At 40.7% G+C, this 13,987-nt stretch overlaps 5 protein-coding genes across 5 annotated transcripts; 2 read left to right on the top strand and 3 right to left on the bottom strand. All coding sequences in view use genetic code 11, as the record gives it.

The window, feature by feature from the left end:
• Positions 1 to 460: 460 nt before the first annotated feature.
• EGR_02521 (Protein phosphatase inhibitor 2) lies at positions 461 to 1,995 on the bottom strand (the record flags this gene model as incomplete). The annotated part of the gene is made up of 2 exons (XM_024491770.1): positions 461 to 697; positions 1,726 to 1,995. 2 exons carry the CDS (start codon positions 1,993 to 1,995, stop codon positions 461 to 463), a joined length of 507 nt encoding a protein of 168 aa, XP_024353921.1.
• An 887-nt stretch (positions 1,996 to 2,882) lies between these two features.
• On the top strand, positions 2,883 to 3,915 carry EGR_02520 (ADP-ribosylation factor-related protein; the record flags this gene model as incomplete). Its single annotated transcript, XM_024491769.1, has 6 exons — positions 2,883 to 2,975; positions 3,006 to 3,080; positions 3,137 to 3,293; positions 3,322 to 3,392; positions 3,555 to 3,655; positions 3,834 to 3,915. 6 exons carry the CDS (start codon positions 2,883 to 2,885, stop codon positions 3,913 to 3,915), a joined length of 579 nt encoding a protein of 192 aa, XP_024353920.1.
• Positions 3,916 to 4,221: 306 nt separating this feature from the next.
• Positions 4,222 to 7,044, bottom strand: EGR_02519 (hypothetical protein; the record flags this gene model as incomplete). The annotated part of the gene is made up of 9 exons (XM_024491768.1): positions 4,222 to 4,542; positions 4,706 to 4,978; positions 5,179 to 5,297; positions 5,577 to 5,696; positions 5,932 to 6,013; positions 6,047 to 6,500; positions 6,539 to 6,674; positions 6,709 to 6,907; positions 6,943 to 7,044. 9 exons carry the CDS (start codon positions 7,042 to 7,044, stop codon positions 4,222 to 4,224), a joined length of 1,806 nt encoding a protein of 601 aa, XP_024353919.1.
• Positions 7,045 to 7,375: 331 nt separating this feature from the next.
• Positions 7,376 to 8,539, top strand: EGR_02518 (RNA-binding protein; the record flags this gene model as incomplete). Its single annotated transcript, XM_024491767.1, has 4 exons — positions 7,376 to 7,409; positions 7,892 to 8,082; positions 8,114 to 8,219; positions 8,304 to 8,539. 4 exons carry the CDS (start codon positions 7,376 to 7,378, stop codon positions 8,537 to 8,539), a joined length of 567 nt encoding a protein of 188 aa, XP_024353918.1.
• Positions 8,540 to 8,792: 253 nt separating this feature from the next.
• EGR_02517 (Golgi resident protein GCP60) lies at positions 8,793 to 13,969 on the bottom strand (the record flags this gene model as incomplete). The annotated part of the gene is made up of 11 exons (XM_024491766.1): positions 8,793 to 8,983; positions 9,072 to 9,294; positions 9,387 to 9,556; positions 9,764 to 9,830; positions 10,057 to 10,215; positions 10,335 to 10,422; positions 10,715 to 10,774; positions 11,720 to 11,773; positions 12,993 to 13,133; positions 13,307 to 13,515; positions 13,892 to 13,969. The coding sequence occupies 11 exons, from the start codon at positions 13,967 to 13,969 to the stop codon at positions 8,793 to 8,795; spliced, it is 1,440 nt and encodes a 479-aa protein (XP_024353917.1).
• Positions 13,970 to 13,987: the final 18 nt, after the last annotated feature.

The raw sequence follows: 13,987 nt of genomic DNA, 5'->3' as shown, positions 1-13,987 counted from the left end.
CTAGGCCCTAGAGACAGACAAAACTTGTATCTTGTAATCTACTAGTTTATTGTAAATATAAGCTTTTCGACTCAGCATGACTACAGCACCCAAGCCGTGAATCCGTGTTCGCCTTTTTCTGAGATAAACAATCTAACCTTCCCACTATTTTGACAAACTTGGCATGATTTACACAAGTGGGCCCCACTGTTGCACTTAAGAATTCGGATGAACTCCAATATCCATAGAGCACCTTAGTAGCATCAGGAAATAGTTCCACTTGCACCAGTCGAAATAATTAACATTGCTCTGATGGTGTTTTAAGGGGCACCATTGTCAAACGTAATAGGCAGGCTCTAAATCTTACGAAAACAGGTCACAGACCCATGTATCGGAAGTTTACATAAAATACGAATGTAGTTCTGAGAATACTGAGGAGAGGAGAACGGGGGAGGAAGTGTGAGTGCATGAAGGTGAATCTTCACTTGGGATTGTGTGGAGCGTGTGTTTGAGAGTTTATTTTTGCATTCCTCGCCGCGATGGGATCCACATAGTCATCGTCCTCATCTTCATCTTCCCCAGTTCCAGAGCTGTGTGATCCTCGCATTGCGAGAACGGCCTGGTATTCGTTGTAGTGCTTCTTCCGTTTCTCCTCAAATTGCCGACGATGTTCCGCTTCTTCAGGTGCCAAAGTGGCATCAGCGTCGTGCTTCCTATCCTGAAAGACTAGAGCTTGAGCTTCAAATCCACTGAGGCGAAAACTCACTACGAACTAGGTCATAAGTGACTTCAAATCATTTAATCTAGTTTTCACAAATAAGGCATGGAAAGGACAAATTATAGTGTAAAGGTGAATTGCAACAAATTTAGCAGCAGCAAAAGTGAAGTGTAAGACAATGTAGGTCTCACTAAGAGTTCAGTTAGAGGATATACAAAACATGAAGTCCTCAGCTACGGGAAAACAAGAATGCAAGGAAATTTTGAACATGTACGATGGTAAACACACACTGGTATGACATTAGTAAACATCCCACTCATTATCAACATGGCGTAACTAAACCATGCACCAACGTGGCGTCACTCCGTAACACTCTTTAGGAATACAGATTCAAGAGAACTTGTGCTGATCAGGCTACACGAATGGGTTGTGATAATATTGTTTGAGTAGAAAAAAACAAGCCCAAGAATGGTGAACTAAAAACAGAAATTGATTGAAAGTGTTTCCCTTCCATAGATCAAACATTGGTTGTGCACAGTTGCTACTTAAAATACACGTGCTGACGCAAAAGTCGGGTACTTTTATAAGAAAGCAGCCGATGCCGAGAATTACCGACCGATTTATAAACCTTCAAGTGGACATAAAATGATCATAATCCTTTTAAATGCCACATAAGAATGATTCGTACCAACGCTTGAGTTCATTGGAGAGCAAGAGCATCATGAAAACTTGCAAAAAGACCAAGTATCCAAGATTAAACTACAAATATGCGGACATTTACCACAGATTCGCCCATGTTTAATCCTCAGCGTCAATCAAATGTCCAAATCCAAAACAGCATCATTTTTAAAAAGCTAATAATTTAATGTTGCTTTTGGAAGAAAACATGATGCATGGTAAAAATGAGTAAGCTTAAAATTATCAGAAGAAAGGTGCATAACGATTGATAGTAAAAAAACACACTAAACCGTCACTTAGAAATAGGATAAAAAGCGAGCTCACAGATATTGGCGAAATAAATAACCTACGACAAGCATTCCGGGTGGTTTATCAGATATACCGGCAAGTTTGCTTGCAAGTGCTTCAGCTGAGACTCCCTGGCTAGGTGTCTGAGAGGCATTATATTCAAAATTATAAGGGGTCGGTGGCTCATCCACTTTCATATGACCGTATGTTTTGTCCGTAGGATGGTAAGTGGCCAATATATTCATTTCGTCCCACTGAAAGGTTTTGTTTTTTTTTTCATTTGTATCGGTATGTTTCAGAATACCCTTTGGATGCTCCTCCTCTTCACTCATTTCTGCGAATCAGTAAAAATCCAATGAGCCTCACCCCAAATATTGGATTTGACCTTGTAATTAAGAGCGTATTTATGATGATTTGATTTCATTAATGTATGGGCGAAACATCCATATTCATTTCTAAGCTGCGCAAAGACTGAATTTAGAATACGAAAGCCAGGCAAACGCTTTCTATCTGTGTAAAAATATCTTTTTTTTCATTATCAATTGCTTTTGATCCAAAAACCGACTGGTAGCCAGTAGCAGTACTCGTAAGTTCTTAATGAAGGCAGAAAGTCATCTCAGCCTATTGCCAGTGCTCTGTCACGCTAGATAAACCGCATTCTTTTTGACACATACTAGGATGGGAATTTTAGCGTTTTTTAGTAATTAGGGCGGCGCTAGGCATTATAGTAAGAGGTGTCTCGCCCTGAGGCATTTAAGGTGCCCACGTTGTTCGACTGTACCACAGGTCTGGTGTCAAACGACCACATACGACCTGCTAAGAATTAACTCTTTCGTTTTCTCCTACAGTAAGCATAAATTATCAGATTTTAAAACATTTTTTAACCCTAACCAATACTTGTGCAACTACACTCAAATGATGAATGCTTAGCTTACCATTTTTTTTATTTCATACCCAAAAACACTTTCACCTCGAATTTCTGCGATTTGTATCAGTGAAAACTTTCAAATGTCCAAAAGATCTTGTATATACTGGCTGGTCATTTTTTTTAGCATTATGTCTGGTGCCTACATTAATACTGCCTTTTTAGTTGCCGATCGGGTACGTTCATAATCATCTCTACCTGCATCAAATGCATCGCATGGCAGAACTTTTGATAAATGACCTTTATTGACTTGTTAGCTGCTGACGTACAGCGACTACATATAGTTGACCTGTGATGTATACTCTTATTCGAGGATTTTGCCGTCAAATTGTTAAGAAAGACGAGTACTCCGTGTTGATTTTGGGCCTTGATCAAGCGGGAAAAACGGTACTTTAATTGCTACTCATTTGCCTTTAGACCTACCTTGAACAGGCAAAGACGAAATTCAACGAGAATTACAAGTCGATACCGCTTCATAAAATTACCTCCACCGTAGGATTGAATAGTAACGTTATCATCTGTAGTGATTGTCACATTTAGTTGGTCAGATCGCACTTGAAGGTATAATAATGAAATTTTGGGACCTTGGAGGTCAGACTGAACTTCAGTCATTATGGGACAAATACTACATAGAGTCTCACGGTGTCATTTTTATTATCGATTCTTCAGATCCCGGCCGATTTGACGAATCAAAGGGAGCCTTTGGTAAATGCTATTCTGAGTTATTTTTAAGATAAAATGATCCAAAATCATGCACTTGAAGGAGTTCCTCTTTTAATCATCGCCAACAAGCAAGACCTCGACGTAAGCTTCTCTGCATTGACAGGATCTATTTCTATCCCGTTTCTCATTCTCTACGTAAACTGTTTTTTTACGGCTAATGGTTACATCTTGACTATTCAGACTCCTTCGATCTTGTTTACGAGCACTCCGGCCGCGAGCCTTATATTCATCTGTTTTTTGTAGTTTGCCTTTCCAGTATCAGAGATCAGGCAGGTCTTCCAGGACAGTGCACATCTTATCGGATCTAGAGACTGTTCAATGCGTGGCGCATCCGCTCTGAAAGGGTGCGTCTGACCATCTCTAGGCTTTTAGACAACACCCCTCCCCTTCTGTTAATTCAAGATTCCTAATGCCCCCGATCTTTTCTGCATTTTAACCACACGAGTGGTAATTTGGTTGATTTTACTGTTAACTCGTAGCGCCTTGCTGCAGGATCATTCACAAACAGTTTTTGCGCTTTAGTGATGGTGTAATCGATGCGATCCGATGGATGGCGGAAAAAATCAAGAAGAACTCCATCCAGAGACCTCCAAATGTTGAATAAAACAATGCCATGTTTCGAAAAATCGTTTTATTTCATTTTAAGTATGTGTCATACATTTCTGGAAATAGTACATGGAAATGTTTGCACGCTCAACGCAACGCGATAGCTACAAAGGCCCTCTCTTCGTAGTCTGTTCTTCCCTCAACATTTGTCGTCCGTCACCACTATCATTTCCCACAAATGCTGAAGTCTTTCTTTTCGTTTGGCGTTCATCTGCATTGTCCTACAAGAAGACATTTCCTTACGTGTTTGAGCTGCAAAAGCGTTTCTTAAAGAGTCAGCGAGCATTTGGGAACGTGAGATTTCCTAACGTTTGAAAGGTCTTAGGTAAGAACGGGGAAATTGTTTTAACCATTTGCCGACTAGGACAGTCTGGAGAAAGGTCAGTTCGTACCTAAGATGACTGCCAAACTGGCGGAGACACGAGACCAGGGCCCAACGTAGCGTGGCATGAATGCGCCAGGGAAGGTTGGTATCCGATGCGTATCGGTAGGCATTAACCGTCGTCGCATTCTCCTTTTCGGGTGTTGGCACACTGGGAATCTGGCAGTGCGTCTCCAACTTGAGTGAAGTCAAACTGCTGTGAGGGGGTGCGAGACCAACCAACTTGAAATGCAATTCCATAGCCTAAATTGACGAAAATAAAAGCCAGTAAGATGCATAAGGTGTTAGCACCTCAAAAGCCTTCCTTAAGTCTCATGACGTAGAACCAACATTCTTCCGGTCCGGTTCTGAGGGATAATCAGGGAAATAAATTGGTGGCAACGGTATTTTGAGCCAGGAGTAGTACCTCGAGACACTCATCAATCGTACTCAATATCAGCCCAAGAGAGCGCTGCACTGCTCCTAAACGATCTTCTATGTACGAAGAGAGAGTCAAAATTCCAAGGATTTCTGTAGCCCAAATAACAGCCTGCCCCGATTGGTAAGACTCCTCGGCAGTGCTCCATATATTCACCACCTGGTTTGTCCCGCCAGAACTGAAGAGGCGCCATGTGGATGCGAATGGCACATCTCGAAGCAAGTATCGGAGAAACGGTAGCCTCGTGCAGAAAGCTGAAGTCTAAATCGTAAATTTGGATAAACTTTTGGTGATTATACTGAAAAAAGAACAATAACATCACATCATAAACCACGTCTCCGAATAAAAAAATTTGCATCGCGCAACGAGCAAAGGATTTAGAAAACCGAATTCGAATCTTTTGTCTGGAAAGTGTCGGTATGCAAAGAGAGATGCCCAAAGTTAAAAAAGTGAAGCGGTACCTCGTTCACAAGATGGCGAATAGTTGGTCCAAATGCTTCTTGATCACTGTGATTTTTTAAAGGAGCAGTTTTCGGGAACAGCAATGGCGCATTTAGGTGCTCGAATGGACGGGAAATCGCTACAAACATAATAATAAATGCATCAAGAAAGCTAAAAAATTTTTAGGACATTCTCTTCAAGAATGGAGGAAAAACAATATGCTATCATGGGTTCACAGGCTGAACACGACAAATGCACTAAAACCGAGTTAACGATGGATTTAGTAAAAACTTGCACAAGCCGTAAAGTCGAGTTCGAGCCGTTTCCTAAGTGTAGTTGAGGTAAAAATTAAACGACTGACTAACTAAGTAATTGAAGAAATAAAAAAAGAGAACTATGAAAGCAGACAGCTGCCTACCAATCATCGCAGAATGGCCAGCGGTGAGCTGCTTATTAGCTTTATTCACGCCACTTAGGAAGGTCTCCAATTTCTTAAGGCACGACTCATTCAACCGAAGCCACACAGTCACTTGACCATCTAGAAAGGCGACAAGGTAGAATGGGACAGCACAAGCTATTTGGCCACAGGTAAAGTGCTATGGTGTCATCAACGACTTATATTGAGCCCCCAGTAGAGAATACTGCACAAATTACCGCTCATAATGACTAAGAATCGCATAGCACTGACGACGGAAGATCATGTGACCACAAACATTTACTTCTAATTCACCCTATCAATAATGGCACCCAAAATGCACTAGGGTTAAACTTACTTATATCCGTAATATTAAATACTTGTTCCCGGGTTTTTGCATCAGCAGCAATAGAATCAGCGAGTCTACCCAATAATAGGTGCTAGAAATATTGGTTAGAAGTTTGGACACTTACGTGTATGAGACCATTGGCATTTGAATTGTCGAGATAATCACTGACCACCATCAAATGACTTTCATCACTATCAATAAGAGGCAAACTCTTGGTGATGGCATTCTGAAGAATATTAAGAGATGCGCTCCATGTTGTGAAAATGAAAAGTCCAACAATGTACATCTCCTGTACCACTGAGAGGTCAAAATCCTTCAACAACCCAACATATGAGTTTAGGAATGGGGAATTATATCCCAACCGCACAACGGATTTTAATGAAGTGTAAAACAAAACAAAATAGATCATTCGACCCAGGGTTCGCAAAACATTTTGCAAAATTGCATCCTTGAATATATCAAGAAGAGAAACCGGCTTGTTATCAAAAGTCAACGTAAGCAGGTTTTGAGATATAGCATAGATCGCAAAAGAAAAGCCAATGAAGCCGCCGTACTGAAGAATCCAGGCAATTCGCCCACTACATACATTAGGATGGTAAAAAATAAGGCCACCTACCTGTAGCCCATCAACCGAGTCACAGTGAACGCTTGCAGGGACCCCAGGACAAGCAAGGTCAAAGAAAATAAGAGATTGTGTTGATCGACCAGAATTTGGATAAATTCACTATTTTTGCTGAATGCAATATCCGAAGCTTCGACAAATAAAATAGGAGTATATGCACACACCTTTCAAATGCGTATAGAAACTTTTGACAACCAACAATGATATTCCAATGCTAAGCATGAATAATAATGGGTCCCACATTCTGTTTGGGTACAACGGGGAGAAAATGCTCAAACTGACAATTGAACAACCACACATGAGAAAGGCGGCACTGAATACCAGTGAAACAACCAACGATGACAAGTAACGCACGTAAATCTCCTGCAATATAGATAGTCAAGCTATCTAAAAAATACCTTCGGTAGTGAATCCATAGCATATCTACAAGAAATTCGAAAGCGAAAATGAAACCGCCCAGGTTCGTCGAGATAACTAGCAGAAGAAGCATTTGAGTGCATAAACTGCTCGCTTAAAATAGTGGCTGCTTTGATAATCAAGATTAGGAAACTCTGTGTCGGAACACTTATTCAGATATAGTGCTAATGGATTTCTAAACATAATAAAACCAACCGATTGAGACTACTGTAAAATGCCACAAAACGAACTTAGCGCCCCCGCATAGCTAAATATACATGCGCACGCAAATAAATGACACAAAACCCAGTAAAGTTTGGTGATTGCAATGCAACAAACATACGGGATCTCAGAAGTCGCGCCCAAAAACTAACAGACCACCCTGTATGAGCTGTGATTAGGAACTTGTTGGAGAAAGTCAATGCGTCAAAACAAATGCTTACGAATCTCAATTCGCATGCAACAGCAGGTACGACTAACTATCTTTATGACAAATACTAGGACATTTTTGTCATTTAATGGTTTTTTACTCATATGACTCTTCAGAGACACGCCTGAGGAGGGAAGTGCTCCAACGGAGTCAGCATGAACGAACTGACAAAAGTCAAGTTTAAATGCCACACGGCGCTGTAAAATATTCTTTTACCGTTTTCAAGTTATTTAATGTTTTTAATCTTTTATTAAGTTTTGCTTACGTTGTCTTTTTCAGTTCCGGTATTTAACCCAGATATTTCTTATTTTGTCGGGCAAATCTTTGCGAGGGCACTTTCAAATTGTCTCTTTTTATCGGCGTGGTTACCCGTTTTTCAGTGTAAGTTGTGGTGATCAGGTTACCATTAATTCAACTAAGGCTTTATTCACTCAGAGTTTTTCACTTCAACGGCACATTTGTGTAATATGTTGATATTGCAATCCTGTCTACTTTTCTGACGCGTTATTTTCTTTTCACAGCTGAAATGAATGCGAAGAGTTCTAAACATACATCTGGAAAAAAAGTACAAGGTTCCAATCTAAGAAAGAGCAAAATATACTCTGCCCTTAAAATTTCTCACTTGCCGAAGCATTTTGAAGAAGAGCAGTTGCGGAAGTATTTCTCGCAATTTGGTCCTGTTTACGGCATTTATTTGCCCAGATCGAAAAAGGTACTTTTCTCTGCAACTTAGTACTTTCTAGACACTTAATGCAAGAGATAAGGCATTTATCTTGGTGGATAAGGAGATAGCACCCATAATCGCCTCAACTGTACACAACGTCCTCAACTTCAACAGGATTATGAAATGTATGTAAATCAACAGTGTCTCCTTTAGGGGCAGTTTTGTTCCTCTATTATGCGGTCTTCTATGGTTATGTATGGTTTTTTAAGGTGTTGTTCTAGAGAGCTACTACCCGAGTTGGTTTAATAGAACTCCGCAAAGGTTATCCTCTGTCGACAAGGAGAAACTCCGCCGTGCTAGAAGCGCAGTAAAGCCGGCGAAAAATGCCTCCAAGAGACGAATGAAGAGTCTCCGCAACCGCGTCGCCGCCCTCAAGAAACTCGCTCCAGGATTTCAGTTAAACATGGCTAGTGACAGCCGGCCCACTCCTTCGACTTCATCCTAGCTGACGTTCTGTACAATTTGCGTCAATTGTGTCTCCTCTGTCAACGATGCCTTTTAACTTTGCCCATTAATGCGGTCCCCTCAGATATCACCTATACTTCAACCGGTCAACGGCCAGCTTTAGCTGGGTAGATTCACCAAATGATAACGATCTATAGGTGCGCAGGAGATAGGCAATTACAAAACTTGGGATGGGACAATGGGACGCAGCTAAGACCAAGTCATTATTCCAAGGGAAAAGTCACAAAAAATTCTCATTGTGTGCAGTAAACCCGGTAGTAGAGTATCTTATTTCGCCAAAGGGAGTATGTGTTATCGAATTTGAGAAGGTATGTTCCACTGGAGGCAGGATAGTTGTGAGAACCACAGTACACCTCGGTGTGAGATGTTCTCCTATAAACTGGAATTAACTCCTCAATGACAGCCTCTGAAGATCCTGAAGTAACTGTATTGAGAAAAGGATAGGTGATGTTGACATCTGAATGCAGAGTTCTTCAGGATCGCATTATTGACTCAAAGTCACATTGACTTACCTTCGCTATTCTGGGGAGGCTGGGAGGACCCCTGGATGAGGTTCCAGGGTGCCTTGAGCGATCCCCCATCTGGAGTCGCTTGCTCACCGTTGTCTCTCGAATTGTTATTTGCGCCTGTAGATTCTGGGGGCCATTCGAAGCTTAGGCCAAAGCCGATATCGTAGTCGTCTGTGGCGAATTCCCAAACGAGACAGTTGCCAGATGGAATCACGGAAACGCGGATCTGGCGTAGAGATGAAAACCGTCACGAGACGATATAGTGTGTACCAATAGGCGACCTAGCGCTAGGATGCTAGTTTAGATGTGAGAACTCACTGTGACCAGTTCCCCGCTCCCTACGTTGAGGACAGATTCGGGATCTTTGGCGAGAAGGGCCTTGAACTCATTGATGTCATTTCTCGTCCACATTTGGGGCGCTGCTAGGTGGTCCCTTCCATCAGGGATGTGGGCGACGAGATCGCCTTCATTCATCTGCTGTTCGTTGACTAAAGTGGCGGTCAATGGTCATTGGCTCTCAGATCATCAATAATAGCAGTGCAAAAAGAACTGACTTGCATAAGGGCAAATTATATCGGGGTGGGAAACATGTAACATCTCAGGCACTGACGCTACCCTCTAAGAGGCATAGACGGGAAGTGGTTTGGGGAAGAAGTAATCTTTGCACATTTTGACAGTGTTAATATAAAATTTACCACAGCGGGATTCCATCCCGTCCTTGGCTGATTTGCAAACAGTGGCTTCGTGCGATTGGTTTTTTACCTAAGGAGAAAAGGAGTATTAGGCCTGAAAACAAATAGAAACAAAGTTGGTGAGGGCAGTCTTTGGAACCAGATTCAGCAGTAAATACAACGGTCCAAATCGGCAAAAATCCGTAAATACGAAGCAGACTGACAGTCTTTCTCCTATCTTTTATAAAGTGCAGAGTGCCAGCGATGCACAACTTCTTTTCCGTAATTATTCCGTCTTACTAAAGCTAAGGTCATACCAAGGCAGATTCATCGTTCGACTGAGACTGTGATGCGTGCGATGCTAGTTCTGAATTCTGCGAGGAAATGTCTCCGGGGAGAGCGGACGGATTTTCGGATATGTAAATCATGTACTGGTGGAAGTGGCGATCTTGCAGTTGTGTGATCAATTCCGCTTGCTGAAATTCAGATACTGAATTTAACATAAAAGAGCCAATTGCCTTATGAGACAAGGTAAAAGTGAATATTGGTAGTGTAGGCACGATTTCAAAATAGAGTTGATGGGCATTGAACTTACCTTAGCCTCATTGTCAGGGTAATACTGAGCGGCGTACGCCCGAAACTGATCCAAAGTTTGAGTATTTAGTGCGTTACGAATCTGAGATCTATAAAATTACATTAAGGCAAACGATGGTTTCAATAAATCCAAATTATCACCTTTTAATTCACAGCTGAGCATCACAGTGAGAATTGATTTTAAGTCATCAATGTTTCCCAGTTGAAAACTACTTCAAACCCCACAATCCCCATGTTTGATTTCATACTGTGGTAGTAACAAAGGCAAATCATATAACCCACATTAAATACTGTGGGTAAATCACAAAAAAATATGCTCAAAAAGAGCAACAAAGGTATATAAGAGAAATTAGTACAAGATGTAGAAAGGCATAAAATTACTCTTGACTGGGGGAGAAGTGATAATTGAGCTTTTGGGAAGGACCGACGGAGAGCGAGTGACTGTAGAAAGAGAAATATGACAAGAATTTGCAATGAGAAAGCCTAATGCTTCCCGGAGACCAAAAGCTATCAAGTGAATGTGTGAAGACTATGTATAATATAGCAGAAGCGATGTTCAAATAGTCAATTGAGCAATAAATAACGCATCAAATAAGACCCTCAAGTACCACAAATCAAAACGAAAAGTCCATTCCCAGAATGTTGTTCTGCTCATAGTCTTGCTCTTATACACTTGACCCAAAAGATATTACCTCATCGAATTACCCCAGCCATACGATTCGGTGTTGAAATCAAATAGCACTAACAAGCCAAACTAAGTCACATAGCATTGTCACGGTCCACCAACATTCAGTTGTGTCTACACTCCCCAGTAAGACAATAAATGCCTCCTTTTAAAAATTGCTCAAAATCGACACTGATTTCAGGCAAGCGCACAAAAAGATGTAGTGGATTTCACTGGACCTGACATAACAAACTGCTAAAGCATCGGCACATGCAAGTGTTCCCAAAACCCAGAATTCCGAGGTTGTGTGCCAGCGAAATCGACACCATGAAGCATAATCGAAAATTAGGGTGAAACAAATGCTATACTTTACAAGTAAAGGATTGTCAGGCCTTTGTCAATAAATTTAGAAACAGAATGTAGCAAGGACTGAAATGAATCATTAAAAGTTATTCGCACAAGACTAAACGGTAGGGACAGGTGATTCATGTACAGGTTAGCCATTGATGGATTAAAGCGTTAGAAGTCATTAATAATGGCACCTGCAGACCTTCACATGTCTAGCACTTGATGTGTAGGCGGTGGAAAGCATTAAGCGCCGAAATGGCAGTCACGCGGTATCCGATACAATGCGGTAAATTTTACAACAGTGCGCCTCAGTTAGATATGGAATAAAAGCTTCCTTTAATATTATAGCACGTTAAACAGAATGAAACAGTTACCTATTTATGCCGTGGACAGCAGTAGGTGGGAGGTCATTACACTCCTGAGGTTCTCTACAGAAACAGGAATTGCAATTCAAAACAGAAACGTCGAACAGTTCGCTTGCCCTATAACAACTGAGGTGTAACAAATAAAGTATAAAACCCGAGCGTTAGTTATTTGGGAGACCACAAAAATCCAATGCCAAGTGATAAGAACGTAATGAAACATTAGTAGTGTGTCGCAAAGTCCGATTAAAAAATGGCACAAACAACTCCTTAAATGGTGTTTTTGGAACACTTGCAAATGGTGATTAATCGATGTATTACACAAGTCATTTACACCTTATATTTTCGTTGAGAAAACATAACGAATAACATGCGCGTCGCAGTTTCCATACCTGGAAAGACTTGACCTACCTCTACGTCGCATAGTGCAAGCTAAGGCATACCCAACCCAAGGAAAGCACGCCCACGTCAAAAACTGAGCAATTCAAAAAAAGCGCGTACCGGTTGAATAAATTTGCTGATTTTTTGCATCAAAGGAAAGTCACCCGTTTGTTCAGACAACAAAGGCAAGAAACTGTTGAAAGGTCATTCACTATTTCCCTTTTGATGAATAATAAAGTGTAAAAAGAATTTAAATAGACTTATTAATAGCGTGACGACATTTATGAAACCAATTCAAGCACAAGATTCCCGCCAGCAAAAATCTAAAATATTGGAAATAAGCGCGCATAAATCAAACGCAGAGTTGGTATTACTTGAAAGAGAAACGTCAGCACCAGATTTATTTGTGAGGGTTCAGGTCAACATAACCACTGTGTGTTAGTAATGGTAAAACGAATGTAAAGTCGTAGAATATTTCTAATGTGGCCGGCGACTGAAATTAGCACGGAGGAACAAGATAGTGCAATTCTAATATCGGATATACAGCACTCCTGATACAAAAGGTTTTAATAATTTTTCTTGAAAACGCAGTTAAATAAGACGATTATGAACAAGGCCAGGCTTACATAAAAGCGCCACCTTTTAGCGAAATAAAACAGTTCAAGCCACACCAGGTATGATGTGAACTTTGGAACTGAAAGGTGCTGCATTGCAAAGGCGTAAAATCTTCAAGTAGATGCGTAGAATGCGGAGCAACAGTGTATTCAATGCAATGATTACACTAGTCTACTTTTAGTGTGCTTAAAGAAAGTAACGGAACTAAATGTCCTAGGATCGAATCATGCGGGGATGAGACCCGGAAGTAACACAATGACTGCCAGAGAAGTTATTAATATACACTTACACATCAGCGTCATCCTGATATGATATTACATCATTCGCCTCAAGATGAGCGGTGAATTGAGGACAAATTTGAAGGAGTGACTGAACAAATGTGTCCTGGGCTTCTGCTTTAGACATAGTGCCCAACGATTGCCATTTCGCTCTAAAATATTGCCCAGACAGTCAATGATAATGGAATTACTATGGTATATTCATAGGCAGACTACCGTCTACGCAAGTGACAAAAGCTTTACGATAGGGAATTAAATATGTAGATCTTTGAAGTATAGACAAATGGCAATTAATAATGAGGAACTTCAGTAAAGAAGCATTTACCGACGCTCCTTCCCAATAAAATCGAAAATACCCACATCAGGTGCTTTTTCAGGAGAAAAGGGACCATGCTTTGCCTGATTGAAAAGGGCCGAAAATGTCAAATTTTGGTCATAGGTCAACGTAAAAGCCTTGTTAACATGAGCTACACAAATGCTGGTGAGACTAGGTATTACTTTTGAAAAAAGTACAGGCGATATCAAAATCATTGGCTTTCATTTCAAGCACCATTTAGCAACCTCCTTCTCCTAAAAGAGAAACTTTTATTCACACTTGAAATTAAATGTTTATGCATTACAATAAAGCCAAAAACAAGAGCAAGTACGAAACATTCGATCACTAATTATGAAGCTGTCAGTGTAAATCCTAATAGTAAATGGCGCTGAAATGTGCCTCAAAACCACACTGAATGTAGACGGCTACTTTAAAACGACTTAAAAGGTATTGCATCGAAGTGAGCTCATCATTCTATTAGCTGAGTTCGAACTGTAATGAAAGAAAAAGATTGGCAACCTAGAAAACAAGTTAAGGTCAAGGAACAAAAAGGGTGTATGATTCTCGAATAAAAAATGGAGCAAGAGTTCTCACTTCATTAATAAACCACATCATGAAAAGTCCACCTAAAAAGTCTGCATAATCAAGGCGCAAAAGGACTAAAAACGGCATTGATAGCGTGAAAATGGA

Source organism: Echinococcus granulosus (assembly GCF_000524195.1).
Source record: "Echinococcus granulosus chromosome Unknown EG_S00011, whole genome shotgun sequence".
In the NCBI taxonomy this organism is placed as follows: domain Eukaryota; kingdom Metazoa; phylum Platyhelminthes; class Cestoda; order Cyclophyllidea; family Taeniidae; genus Echinococcus; species Echinococcus granulosus.
The sequence above is the reverse complement of the archived record's forward strand: the minus strand, read 5'-3'. Positions and strand labels throughout refer to the sequence as shown.